Source organism: Petromyzon marinus, chromosome 2, assembly GCF_048934315.1.
Source record: "Petromyzon marinus isolate PM22_M1 ecotype Great Lakes invasive population chromosome 2, UKy_Petmar_22M1.pri1.0, whole genome shotgun sequence".
Taxonomy (NCBI): Eukaryota; Metazoa; Chordata; class Hyperoartia; order Petromyzontiformes; family Petromyzontidae; genus Petromyzon; species Petromyzon marinus.
Window position 1 is genome coordinate 20,337,119 of NC_133668.1, and position 15,128 is coordinate 20,352,246.

Here is a 15,128-nt window from a genome sequence, read left to right on the forward strand (position 1 = left end):
GCACCTTATTGCTAATGTTACGGGAAAAAATAAATGCCAGATGTGTTGTTTGGGGCAGCACTGGGGCAGCATGCATCCTTGTAAACTAGGCCACCCTGAGGGTTTCGTGGCCGAAGGATTTGTAATTAAGGTTAACTTATTACTGGGGGAATTCCTTATAAATTGCAGATGGGAAAACTTAAAAAAGGCCGTGAGAAAAATCCAGTAATTTAAAAACCACTCAGCCACGCCAGCATTTTAAGTAAAGGCCCCAGGCAGTGTGTGCTCCACCCTCCTGGTACTGCAGACACATACTTCTGCACACTACTGCTGCAGACACCAAGGGAAGTCTAGGCCCTTTGACCACTGCTTTTAATTGAAATTGAATTCCACTGCAATCATACATTAACAATACATCTGCACTACGTGTAATCAATGGATCATGCAGAGATCATCTTGTGCTGCGATACTTGGTTTCCTCCCACAAGCAATCACTCTCACTGAAGTGGCTAAACATAACAATGTAGAACACTCCATGAAATAAATGATTGAGAATGAGCTAGGCTTTCCTTGATATAGGATACTGTTTACTTGCACTAATTTATCACGCAAAGCTGTTTGCAAACGGTTTACTTCCTTCTGTACACTTCTTTGTAATAATTTATATATACTGTATATAATTTTATTGTGTGTATAAGCTTCTAGGCCTAGAAAAAAGAACAATTATTGACAAGTGGTATAATTCTAACCAGAATGACTAGTGTAAGGATATAGGGAAATAATATGGGCTGACTGACCTTACACCTTCAGGGAATGGTAAATCTTTAAAGCTTTCGTGACTGCAGGGATTCATATTATTGGTTCTTTCGGTAAAATCACGTATAAGGGAAACAATAAAATAATAAAAAATATAAAACAATAAAATTTTCACGACGTTTCGACTGCAACACAAGCAATCATCATCTGGTGTGAAAACCACAGCAAGAAAATTTTCTTGAGAATTTTATTGTTTTATATTTTTATTATTTTATTGTTTCCCTTATACGTGACTTTACCGAATGAACCAAGAATAAGAATAATGGTACTCAATGGAGTTTACAAACTTGTGCCCCATAGTGTGGAAAAGCAACCGGAAAATTAACACTTGCTCAGCGTGAAACTGTGACATTTTACTCGTAAATAAAGGCGACTAAAGTAGGGTTCTTCCTTCACAGCCTCAATTCAGCACCTGGCAAAACTAAAAATGCACGTGCTCTTTTAAATGACAGCGCACCCCACGATGAAAGTTGGAGATAAGAGAATAAAATTATGCGGTCCTGTGCTCATGATGAAACGCCGCACAGAAGCGCTGTCAAACATAATGAATGCACATGATTAGGAAAGATGTAAAAACATGGGAAGCAATATTACCTACAAAGGTTTGCTACAAAGGTAATGGATTGTGGCACAAATGACAGCTCTTTAAGGGTCAGCACTGGCACCCGATGCATTTCTCATTTGTTGACGCCAAATATGTTTCCGGTGCCATTTTGAAAGTGGCATTTAGCTGGGAGGTGGTGGTTCACCATACAAGTACACAACGAAACACGGCGAGTGGTTCTGCCACGATTTGCATGCGAGAATGAAAAATGGTAAATTGGAGTTTAAATAAAAAATTACAATGACTATTTGACAATGTTTTTCAGTCTCGCCACAGTGAAGGAATTCTGATGAATATGTCAATCAAAGGTTTAAAACGAGTCTCGTGATTATGAAAATAGTATTGCTCTATCCCTTGAATGTTATTTTGAATAAACAGCAGGTGCTGATGCCAGACAGTTCAAGGCACAGCCAATGGCCAGTCATATTTTGCTTATACAACACTGTTATCTTTACAGACATGATACCTTGTGACTAACAAATTATCGTTATTTCCCTCTTTACTGCAAATAGTATAATGTGATAATGGTTAATGCGTTGCACAGCACATTCTTTTCTGACTGCAGTCCAAAATGCGAAGTTGATCTCCTTTATTTAACCAGATGATGAATGAAACCCACTGAGGCTCGTGAAATATTGCCTCCTGCAAGGGTGACATGGCAATGTACTGTGCCTTCGGTTGATGCTTGCCAAGTGCAATAATTATTGCAAGCTTGAGGTTTTTTGACCATTGTTGTCCTTCCCCCGTGCCTCCGATTAACACGGTTGGCTACGTACGGTGCAAAAGAAGTTCTACATGCGTACACGAATAAACCACGCGTGAAAATAATGACGGAAACATGGTTCCCCCCCCAGTACTCTTCATGATCTCGCCCTCCATAGTGATCTTAGCGCTTCTTCCTACGTGCGCTGTGCGGATGTTGTAAAACATTGGTCCAGACGCTGGGAAGGAGCGCCACCTACTGCACCTCAAGTGTTGGACGTGTTGAGTGAAACGAGCACGAATCTACCTCGACCAAAGAAAAGCAAAGCACGCGCACACACGCACACAAAGCGCGTAGGTGGACACGTGGCTCAACAGCTCATAACCCTCATGTCAGAACACTAAACAGGTTAATATCTACATCCTTAGTTTTTTCGGTAAAGTCACGTTGAAGAGAAACAACAAAATAATAAAATATATATAAAAAATAAAAAAATTCTCACGACGTTTCGACCATAACTCAAACGGTCGTCTTCAGGTGTGTTGGTTCGCATAAATTAATTTTTAAACGGCGCATTTATTTATTTATTTTAAAAAACGTTTGCGCCACGCGCAACGATTTGGCAGTTTACCCAGGACTAGTCCATCTATATTCTGAAAAGAGGAGGGGGGAGACGAAATTTTTTTATAATGTATGCTGTCTGAAAGCCACTGTAAGCGTGAACAATCAATTAAGACCTGAAATGGTTTATCAAATCTTTCCAATGATTGCTAAGATAGAATCCATCTTCTTGGTTTTATATATATTTTATTATTTTGTTGTTTCTCTTCAACGTGACTTTACCGAAAAAAACTAAGGATATGAATTACTGCAGTCACGAAAGCTTTAAATCAAAAGGTTAATATCTGGCTGTCAGCTGCTCGCAAGTCCCTTATTTCTCAAGTCCTATGTTGTTGATGGTCACCGATGACTGCAAAAACAACAACAACAAAAAGTCACCATGTAAAATGTGGCTTTTCAATAGCATTTGCATGTTGGATTTCTAAGTTCCCTAGGATTAAGGCACACTTTTCAGGGCACGCGAGGGCCCTGCATCCACTGTTCTACTGAAACAAGATTATGAACTGGCTCATTGTAAAACAGCTCTGAGAAGGAAATGTTTTTCCCATGAAGTGACACTGACAGCACAAATAACATTTTCTTTCAACAGTTAAAAGGCAATTAAAGTTGTAATCCCAAATACTGCCCAGTTAAACACGCCACTAATAATAGGGCTGAATAAATGCCCCTTTTTCTCAAGCGAGTGAAGCGTTTACACAGTGCTTGCTCCTCTGCTTCGCCCCTCATAAATGTCAACACTGAAAGCAGCTTATGTTAATATGGAATTGTTCACTCCTGTCCTGGGACTCCTAAATTAGAGGATCTCTGTTCCATCAAAGACAAAAGTATTTTTTTTTTTACAAATCAAACGCAGTCATAAAGATCCTTCATGATGCTCAGTTATCAAAGACTAACACCCCCAAAGGACTAAAGAAAACAATTTACATAGTTTGTTTACAGTGGACTGCAGGGAAAGGGTTTTGCAAAAACCACTCAGCTGCACTATATCACGAGCAATATATGCAACAAATGACCTTCCATTAACATCTGTGGACTTTTTAGACTGTTTTGGTTTTGCGCTGAAGGCCCATGCTGTAAGGATAAGGCAATTGCCAATAAACACCTTGTAAAACCAGCAATGTTAGTCAGCATGCCTTACTACGAATGTGCCCCCAGAACGATGAAACTAGTCCAGAGTTAACGTTAACGTATGCAAGCAAACGATGCTGATTTACTAATGGAAAGACCACTATGCCAATAAGCTGAAGCCTTTTCATTTAGATCATGCTAAATACATATTGTTTTTTGGAGGCGTGGATACAAGGTGATTTACTTATTTTATTAACCAGAATGTTCTACTGGAGCATTAGATAAGATGTCCTCCAGTATCTCTAAAGTTGGGTTGCAAGTTAAGTGCCATTGATGTAAGTGCATGACCCAGATTTGCCCTGTGAATGCGGGCTAAACAAACCTGCGGGCAGGTTCACAATGGCCTGCAATTCTAGTAAACAACAGAGCCCAGGTGTAATGTGAGTTGAGTAAATTAATAGTCAAACACGTTCTATAGTGTTTAAATGACAATAGAAGTGCAAGTTATGGCATCACAATACTAACTAAAAGGCCTACAAGGCTCAGGGCTGTGGAATCTAGAATACAAACGTGGGTAGGATCTCAGGAAAGGAGACGGAGTAGGAACGGGACATTAACTTTTAGAGTAAATTCCAGACAACTATAAATTTGCATTGCCACAGATATAATCTTTATGATGACAGGCTGCCCAGATACTCAAACTAAGTTAAAGGGCAGCTGAAAAGAAGTTGATATTATTTTGGGTAACAATTTCACAAAAATGCTTACACAAATGCACATGTTAAAATAAGTAATCACCTGTACTTAAACCAACCACTGGACACTGAACTTTGAAATAAAGTTTGCCCTATTTTCACACTGAACAAATGAGCAGTGGGATGTGGAACACCAACATCTTACCCCCAACCACACCCACACATATAGTGGTGTCATCTGAGGGTAACCTACGAACAACACGCAACAACCTCAACGCACCACACTGACACACTAATCTATAAGCACAACATAAAATAATCATTCAGCATCATTGTGGGAAATTTAAATTAATAAAATAAATAACACCTCCTTCCCAATATTTGTCTCCCCATTTAAAATATTTAAACTATTTCAACCATTTTTATTTTACCAGGTAAGGCCCACAGAGCTATATAGCTCTTTTTCAGAAGCAACCTGGCCACAAATGAGCGCTCAAGAAAGTGGCTCATCACGTGGAAATTTAGAGCAGCCTAATACTCTAAATGCGTGTCGATTCTAATTGTGGAGGGGAAAACCAAAATACCTGTAGAAAAATCCACACGACCACGGCGAGAACATGCAAACTCAAAATATACGCGTGTCAGGGTCGAGAACGAACCCACTATCTCCTTTATACCAGGCGAATTAGTTAACATCTCACCATCCTGGCGTCCTACACTTCACTATGTTTCAAGACTTTGATTAGTTATTTGTTACATAACCAATTGGCAACACTACAAGTAAGCTTACACAAATCTACCTACATACACAAAGAAATGGGTTTAAGTTTCTGCAAATTGCAAAACATTCCGCTAAGTTTCCACAATTGTCTCATTGCTCAACGTTCGCTCAGCAGCAAGTGGCATTGTAAAGATGTTATCTTCACCAATGCAAATTAGGAGCTGCCTGGAATTTCCCTTCCACTTGAGTGCACCTTTATCCTTCCTCCTCCCCTCCCCCATTGCCACAAACCCCCATTCCACATTTCACAACCACTCGTAAAATACAAGTTCTGCTCAACAAAAGCACAGAGATCAGATTTTCTGCAAAACAATGAGAAAACGTGTGTGGCACGACCAACAGAACATATTTCGTGAAAAAATTTAAGTTTAGACGTAAAATAGTTTAAGTCCATGAAGGCATTATGGGAGAGAAAAACAACGTGTTCATATATTAACACATCCTTATAACAGCAACATATATAAATACACTGACGTTTCAGTCAATGGTCCTTGTTCAGAGCAGCGATTTAAGAAGTTATGTGGTTCTCTATGTGTTTCAAAGATTTATGTGATCAGGTCGTTCAATAGCAGAACACTCAACTCATAATGAAAAGGCCAAGCGTTTAAATTCTGATCCAAGGCCCACTCAGTCCTTCATTTCTCTGGGGTAGAAAATAGAACCTCTTTCTGGGAGATCAACTATGGTTGTCCTGCCCAATGTTCATTTGAGTGCAGCGACACTCTGACTTGTTTCTTTTACTCACTGCAGAAATGTTTTTTTTAGATCAACCACATTTGGTCACGTGACCAGAAAACAAAAAACAGACAATATAGGGCATTTGATTTTCAAGACCACAAAGCTTGAAAAGTCATATACAACTGTGCATATAAATCGGTAGCTACATCCTGTGCTCAAATATGTAAGAGACCCCCCCCCCCCCACCTACTTAGTGCCTTCACAAACACATGCTCCATGTCATTTTACACAATCTTCTTATGCAACCCCTGCAATGTGTAACTCCAATAAAATACAACCCCATGCTGCTGCCAAAACCATGGGCTTTATGAGATATTGCCTCCAATTGAGCACAGTGGCAATGTGACTTCGTAGCGTATAGACGGGTCAGTGCATACATTGCATGTTAGCACATCTTGCTCCCTTCGTATGGAACTGAGTAAATAAAAAACACCATCTATACAAAAAAAATCCTCATTAAATGTGCCTGCGCCCGAGCTTCTGCTGCCACAGAAATTCTCAAACATTGAAAAATGTGATCTCAGAATCAGAAAGCCCGAAGTGTATAAGTAAACGATATTGGCTAGTCGACCTTACATGGCCAAGTGATAGATGTTTATGACAACTCACGAGGAAACCCACAACTCAAACATTAGAACAAAGCCCAGTGGTCATCCTATGCAGTTACTGGCCCCAGATACAGGAATGTGTAATTTCCACCACTGGCTCTGAGTAGGGTCACACATTTAAATCCCGGACATAACACTCTGGCCAATGAGAATGCAAAAATAGCCCACTGCTTCTCTGTTCATTTCGCTAAACTCAGACAGAAACACCGGGAGAGCGACACATATAAACAGAAGACAGAAATTAGTTGAATCTGAAGTCGACTTACATTTCTGCTCCATAAGCAAACCGATTTCCAAGTATAGCTGTGGAGAGGGTGGAGCGTGCACAGGCAGCGGGCTATGTACAGTGAGGTAAAAAAGTATTTGATCCCCTGTTGATTTTGTAAGTTTTCCCACTGACAAAGAAATGATTAGTCTATAATTTTAATGATAAGTTTATTTGAACAGTGAGAGACAGAATAACAACAAAAAAATCCAGAAAAATGCATGTCAAAAATGTTATGAATTGATTTGCATTTTAATGAGGGAAATAAGTATTTGACCCCTCTGCAAAACATGACTTAGTACTTGGTCGCAAAAACCCTTGTTGGCAATCACAGAGGTCAGACGTTCTTGTAGTTGGCCACCAGGTTTGCACACATCTCAGGAGGGATTTTGTCCCACTCCTCTTTGCAGATCTTCTTCAAGTCATTAAGGTTTCGAGGCTGACGTTTGGCAACTCGAACCTTCAGCTCCCTCCACAGATTTTCTATGGGATTAAGGTCTGGAGACTGGCTAGGCCACTCCAGGACCTTAATGTGCTTCTTCTTGAGCCACTCCTTTGTTGCCTTGGCCGTGTGTTTTGGGTCATTGTCATGCTGGAATACCCATCCACGACCCATTTTCAATGCCCTGGCTGAGGGAAGGAGGTTCTCACCCAAGATTTGACGGTACATGGCCCCGTCCATTGTCCCTTTGATGCGGTGAAGTTGCCCTGTCCCCTTAGCAGAAAAACACCCCCAAAGCATGTTTCGACCTCCATGTTTGATGGTGGGGATGGTGTTCTTGGGGTCATAGGCAGCATTCCTCCACCTCCAAACACGGCGAGTTGAGTTGATGCAAAAGAGCTCCATTTTGGTCTCATCTTTCACCCAGTTGTCCTCTGAATCATTCAGATGTTCATTGGAAAACTTCAGACAGGCATGTGTATGTGCTTTCTTGAGCAGGGGGACCTTGCGGGCGCTGCATGATTTCAGTCCTTCACGGCGTAGTGTTACCAATTGTTTTCTTGGTGACTATGGTCCCAGCTGCCTTGAGATCATTGACAAGATCCTCCCGTGTAGTTCTGGGCTGATTCCTCACCGTTCTCGTCATGATCATTGCAACTCTACGAGGTGAGATCTTGCATGGAGCCCCAGGCCGAGGGAGATTGACAGTTCTTTGGTGTTTCTTCAATTTGCGAATAATCGCACCAACTGTTGTCACCTTCTCACCAAGCTGCTTGGCAATGGTCTTGTAGCCCATTCCAGCCTTGTGTAGGTCTACAATCTTGTCCCTGACATCCTTGGAGGGCTCTTGGGTCTTGGCCATGGTGGAGAGTTTGGAATCTGATTGATTGATTTCTTCTGTGGACAGATGCCTTTTATACAGGTAACAAGCTGAGATGAGGAGCACTCCCTTTAAGAGTGTGCTCCTAATCTCAGCTCGTTACCTGTATAAAAGACACCTGGGAGCCAGAAATCTCTGATTGAGAGGGGGTCAAATACTTATTTCCCTCATTAAAATGCAAATCAATTTATAACATTTTCTGACATGCGTTTTTCTGGATTTTTTTGTTGTCATTCTGTCTCTCACTGTTTCAAATAAACCTACCATTAAAATTATAGACTGATCATTTCTTTGTCAGTGGGCAAACGTACAAAATCAGCGGGGGATCAAATACTTTTTTCCCCTCACTGTAACAGGAGGGATGGCGCTCCTTCAGCTCTGGCCGAAGCTGATGCCGGCACGACTGCGAGCTGCTTGCCACAAGGAAACGTCAGGACACGCACCTTGCCTGTAGCACTCCTGCAGCTTCTTGGAGACCCACTGCACACCCTTGGCAGCAATCTTGGTGCCGAAGTTCCTGTCAAATGGGGAGGGACAGCCGCCCTGCCAGCACGAACACAGCAGCAGTGGAAACAACAGGAAGGTATCTTTAATGGCCCTTTAACAAACACCAGCTGGCATGGTGATGCACCCCTGTCGGAAACTTTTGGAGGCTGGGTTGGTGAACCTCACAAATGTCATCCTGTGCTGATAAACTCCCAACCAACTGGGCTATGAGGTTGTTTGGTGATGGCCGTAAAACAAGTGGAGTTATAACCCTTTGGGTGTGGACTTTTGAATGTATTCCCTTTGTATGCATGGATTTCTTTTCCAGGAATGGCAGTTTCGCCCAAAGTTGAAAAACAGTCATGATAATGGAAATAACCAAACATCCCAAGGAAAGTTTTGAAAACAGTGAGGCTTGTAAATATGAAGTAAATATTTAATGGTAATTTCATTTGGTTGTAACACTATCTCCACTTGTGGACTTAATCATTACAAATGATGTACTGCTTTGTTTCAGGTAATATACCCTACTCTTTATTATTTTAATGTTGGCTGAATTTCAGTGAACAACTTTTATAGGGCAGAGTGCCATCTAGGGCCACCAACGTAGATGAGCCATGAACACACGTTGACTCTTTGTATGTGATCAAACAAATACCCGAACCCATAAATTAATGTATTTTGTAGTATAATTCACCGGTTAGGTGGCTCAGCAGTATAGCAAATGGCTCGCAATCTGAAAGTTGCGAGTTCTAATCCTGGTATTGCATTGATCCTTCCCATCATCTTTCTGGAGTCGATAAAAAAAGTAGCAATTCTTGGAGAAATCAACAGTGGTTGTTCTATGGATAAACTCACCCCCATCATGGGAATGAGGAATTTCCACCATTAGCTCAGGGTTGCCTTCATGCTTATTTTAGCAGAATATAACCAAACAGCTGTGTAGCTCATTTGGGGCGATCCAAAGTTTCTGATATATATAACACAAAATAATCACTAGCGTCATGGTGGAAAACATAAATAACGTAAAAAATGTGTGCTTTTCATATAGCTGTCTCTCCACAAAGAATGTGTTTTTTTTTTACACAAGCCATCGGGTCCCAAAGGTTATCATAATAACTGAAGGGGGAGTGGTTAGAATGAGCAGCATTGTCCACGTGTGTGTGTGTGCTTCACCTGCTGCATGTGCCCCAGCACATTCTTCCGGCAGTCAAACACCCCTTTCCCTTCAGCCGAGTACAGGTGGTAGATGAAATCTGTCGTGTAGTTGGGGTTGCAGTTCTCGTTTCTGGTTGGATATTCAGACAGCAAACGGCACACGGCAATTGCATTGAAAATCTTCAACACTCATTCAGAAGAAGGCGGCGGTAGTGTGTTTTATTGTGTAGGTTCAAGAGCCGGAACTTGACAGGGCAACGAGAGAAGACGTTTGTTTCTGGCCTTTGGGCATAGGTAATATGTGGAGGGGGCGCTAAGGATTTTGTGACAAAACAGAGGAAGCCATTTGAGGTCAGGAATAGAATGCAGATGTACAAATAAGAAACGGTGGCAAAAGTTTGATAACCAGGGAAGTAAAAGGTAACCTTATAATAAAGAAATGTACGTAAATCATGCAACAGTTGAAAGAAGGACTGCAAGGTGTAGCGAGATAAAAAGCAATGGCTACAATGACCTCTTCATTACCGCTACTCGATTCCCTTACAGTGATGATTCCCTAATGTCAATGACAACACTTAAGGCAAAGCGGATCTCACCGAATTACGAGCCCACGGTGAATGTTCCCTTTCATCTTCTCCGTCAGATGCTCCACATTCATCTGCAGACGAAGGCACAGAAAACACCCGGTACTGGGTTTGAAGACATTGTGCACACTTAAGTGAGATTCAACAGCACTCGCAAAACTCCAACATGTGCCATGGAACACGCAGACAGATATTACCCATTGGCCCAATCATACAAAACAAAGACAAAGATTGCTCAGATATCACTCACCACTGATGTTAGCAATGGCCGGGTATCGAAGCCATGTGACCGAGTTCGTCAATCAATCAAGTCTTTGTTTCTATAGCACTATTTCGTGCAAAAGGATGCCATTTAAAGTGCGGTACAGATTAAAAAAAAAAAACATTGTTCATTGACTAAATCACAAGAATAAAAGCAAATTCCATACAAAACAAAAGAACATTATAATAAATTACTGTTGAAGGAATATAAGAAAATAACACTATCAAAGAATCTTAAGTAAAAGCAAGTTTTAAAAGGTGAGTTTTAGGATTTAACTTAAAACTGCTTAATGATTGTGAAGCCCTCAGATCCCCTGGCAAACTGTTCCACCAGGCGAAGACCATACACACTAAAGGCCGCTTCTCCATGAGTTTTGGTCCTGGCCCTTGGGATGACTAAAAGACCGGAACCGGATAATCTGAGGGATCTTGTTGGTTCATATCTACAAAGCATAGAAGACATGTATGCTGGTGCCAAACCATTCAACGATTTAAAAACCCATAACAGAATTTTACAATTAATCCGATGACTGACTGGCAGCCAGTGCAAGGACCGTAAAATAGGTGTTAGATGGGAGCTCTTCCTGGTTTCTGTGACCACCTGTGCTGCTGCATTCTGAATCAGTTGTAGGTGACACATTGCCTTTTTCGGAAGACCGGAAAAAAGAGCATTGCTGTAGTCAAGTCTGCTGGTAATAAAAGCATGAATCAGTTTCTCAGTAGTTAACCGAAAGAGAAAATGTTTAGCTATATTTTTAACATGATAAAATGCCGTTTTGGTGATATATTTGATGTGAGCTTCAAAGTTAAAATCCTGATCAAACAAAATACCTAAGTTTTTAACCTGCAGTTTGCCATTTTCTGTCAGCGAGCAAACATTTGTGAGCAGTTTATCTCTTTGGGCTTTTGCTCCAATTACCAGGACCTCTGCTTTGTCTTTGTTAAGTGCCAGGAAATTCAGTGCCATCCACATTTTAATATCATCAATGCAATTCATAAGGGTATCGATGCGGCTTACATCAATCGGAGATACCGAAATGTATAGTTGCGTATTGTAGGCATAGCAATGAAAATCAATCTCATGTTTCCTGATGATATCGCCTCGTGGTAGCATATAGAGACTGAATAAAACAGGTCCCAGAATGGAGCCATGTGGAACACGACACATAATTTATGTCTTTTAGGACGACAGATCACCTATGGATACGAATGGATACGAATGGATACGAATTGCTCTCTGCTGGTCAAATAGCTCTAATACCAATTTGCAACTGTACCGGAGAGGCCGACCCATCTCTTGAATCTGTCAAAAATAATATTGTGATCAACCGTGTCAAACGCTGCGCTAAGGTCCGAAAGCACAAGGACGGATATTTTTTTGTCATCAGTGTTTAATCTTAAATCATTAACAACCTTAATAAGTGCAGTTTTCAGTTCACACTGGAGTGTGCTAATCACTGAACCACCATTCCACAAGAACAACAGTCGCCATTTACCACTAAGTGGCAGTGACATCACCACAGTTCTTGTGCCAGGCAAAATGAACTTTGAGGCCATGTGAAGATCTAAGGCTCACTCCACACGACATGCAAGATAAGATAAAGACCCCCTCATAGCCGTAACAGACTTTTGGAGCGAATGCTGTTAGCGATCACCTATGAAGGCCAGCACGGTACGCAAGGGGGTGGGTGGCCAGCAACCACGCCCGACCGCCTTTATCTCCCCAGTGGTGAGCTTTACACACTGCACCAAGTACCCCTTTGAGGCTGAAACGACCTAGGGGAGGCCCCAGGACCGGTTCAGATAATCGTCACTGGTGTTGGATGTGAGCAGCAAAGTGAACTTGGGTCACCGGGTTCATAGCACAGTGTGCTAACCGCTACGGTACCGCTCCCCACTACGCACACACACGCGTCAACCGACTCCCCGCCCTCTGCTCCAGCAACCAAGGCCTCCTGCGAAATCCCCCAGTCAAACTCCTTTCAATGGGAAACCAACACACACACACACATAGCAGCGGAGGCTGCACCGCACACCTGCAGGTCTCGGATGCTGAAGGGCTCCTCGTAGATGTAGGCGGCGTCCGCTCCAGCAGCCAGGCCGCTCATGGTGGCCAGGTACCCGCAGTAGCCACCCATCGTCTCGATGATGAACACGCGGTGCTTCGTGCCGCTCGCCGACTGCTTGATGCGGTCGCACGTCTGCTCCCAGCAGGGCGGTCGCACGCAGGAAACGAGGAACTCAGCGGCCATTTTTTCCCCGCGGGGTGCCCCCCCCCCCTCCCCTCCCATTGAACCTTGCTGTGAATTGAGCTGAAACATCTCAAGCCTAAGCAGCCTCTTATTCGTGCGACCCAAAGGAACTTCTCTCGGATTTGCACTAATGCCTCTGCTAATGTAGACCTTTCTGAAGTTAGGAAGTCACTGGAGTTATGCACTTTTAATTATGCTAATTTCTTTTCACCGATTTTTGTGTTTAGTTTGCTTAACTTCCCCCCCCCGCAACTTCGATTAGTGTGGTTGGCTACGTACAGTGCAAAAGAAGTTAAACATAATACATACTCCAAGAAATGCAAGTTCCTCTCTTGAGCAAAGCCAATGTGATTATCAAACAGCAACTGCTAAAACTCTTTACACCATTAGACATCCCAGCAATGCAGCGCTACATCCACATTTGGGGTGATGTACCAGTCAACTTTAACACTTTTTGATTGAATCCAATTAAAAAAAAAGCTCTTTGCCCTATTCAAGGACTACATGTGTCTACTTTTCTTGGCCCTCCTATCTCACTGCTGCACTGGTGAAGATGCACCACTTAGTGGAAACTCAACAGTGCCCATTCTATTGGGAGACTGTGCTCTAGAACGGCAGCTCGGTGTTTGCAGACGTACGTGCACCTTGTTTAACCATGGGGACACGTTGAGTTCTCTTGAGCCAAACGTGGTGGTGCACTGCTGAGGACAGGAGTTGGTAACTCATGCAGATTTGTCAAACTCCCAGCTTGCTGAGCTATGAGATGGCTAGCAGAAGGCAAAACAAGCAAGTGGACTTGTTGCAGACCTTTAAATATTATAGCCTAGTATGCTTTGGTTCAGTCTCGTTTCCTCGTAATACTTATAAAAAAAGAAATTTGGCAAACATCCAAATTGAAGACTGTCCTAATAAGTAATATTTAAAACAAACTTTTTTTTTAACACGCTTTAATCAAATTTACCGTACTAGCAATGTAAGAACTCCACGACTCCAGGAAGTGGCCCCGAAGCTTGCCATAACGTAAGGGGACCGTGGTGATTTACAGCCAACGTCAGTTGAGCGTGGACAATTATTACACCCAAGCCGAAACATAACATATAAAAAATTATGTTTAAAAATATATTTGATTTTTAATGATAGAATATAGTATTGTCATCACTATGACATAAGTATACCAAGTTTGCAGTCGATACCACATTGGGAAATGGGTAAAAATCGAGTTACAAGATTTGAGGATACAACAGACAGAGTGGGTTAATAAAAAGCGTGTAATAAAAATAGTTTGCGACTCGGTGAGGCTCTCCTGGATAGAGCGTTCCACCCCTTCACTCGTTTCCCCGTCTCTCCCCGCAGGCCCCCCACCTCCACGATGGCATTGAGGGCCGTGTCTGTGCCGATGGAGAAGTCCGTGCCGGGCACGTTGTTGCTGATGGTGGCGGGAATGACGCACATGGGGATGCACAGTTCCTCAAACTTGCTCCGCCCGCTCGCCAGCTGCATGGCTCCTTCAAGGGCCTGGAAAGTATGCCATTTAGCACATTAGCTTGAGTCCGTTTATTAAATTCTCCACGTTCAAGCAGCAGCTGAGTTATGTACGGGATTTGGGAGCAGCGTGAAAGCAGATATGTTGTCAGGATGAAGTTACTCAATCGCATTGATTTTCCTCAACGTGAAAATTAATCTGTAAAAGCAAAATAATTTCAAGGATAGCAAATAGAAAATGTGTTGTCTTATTTCTTGAAAAAAATGTCTGTTCTGCCCCATGGCAGGTATGGGGGTGTTGATTACACACACCTCTGCAAGTAAAGAACTCGACCTGTTGGTGAAATGGTTAGGAAACGAATATGCAGAGTACGCAAAGAGGATCTGGTTGGCAAACATAGACGACCCTGCCTCAAGCCTGCATGCGGTGTGGGAGAGGCTCTCGGAATGCTATGGTAGCCCAGAAACCATTGAGAAAGCTCTCTTCAAAAAGTTGCAGAACTTTCCAAAAAAATCTCTGGTCGAGAGAATAAAAGATTCCGAGAGCTTGGAGATCTTCTGATGGAGCTTGAATCAACCCAGGCTGACCCCTACTTACCATGTCTCATTTTTTTGAATACCTACCATGGAGTGAATCCCATTGTAGAGAAATTGCCATTCGACGTGCAGGAAAAATGGATAACAGAGGGTTCAAGATACAAGTCA

At 42.3% G+C, this 15,128-nt stretch overlaps 1 protein-coding gene across 1 annotated transcript in view; it reads right to left on the reverse strand.

Annotated features, from left to right (window-relative positions):
* The window catches only part of LOC116945286 (ATP-dependent 6-phosphofructokinase, platelet type-like), an 80,296-nt gene that overhangs the window by 28,231 nt on the left and 36,937 nt on the right, over positions 1-15,128 (reverse strand). The window contains exons 16-20 of the mRNA XM_032959689.2: positions 14,304-14,456; positions 12,726-12,890; positions 10,441-10,502; positions 9,863-9,974; positions 8,644-8,743 (exon numbers count right to left, since the gene is read on the reverse strand). Of these exons, the coding sequence (XP_032815580.1) occupies positions 8,644-8,743; positions 9,863-9,974; positions 10,441-10,502; positions 12,726-12,890; positions 14,304-14,456 (592 nt within the window). The remainder of the gene's footprint in view (positions 1-8,643; positions 8,744-9,862; positions 9,975-10,440; positions 10,503-12,725; positions 12,891-14,303; positions 14,457-15,128) is intronic.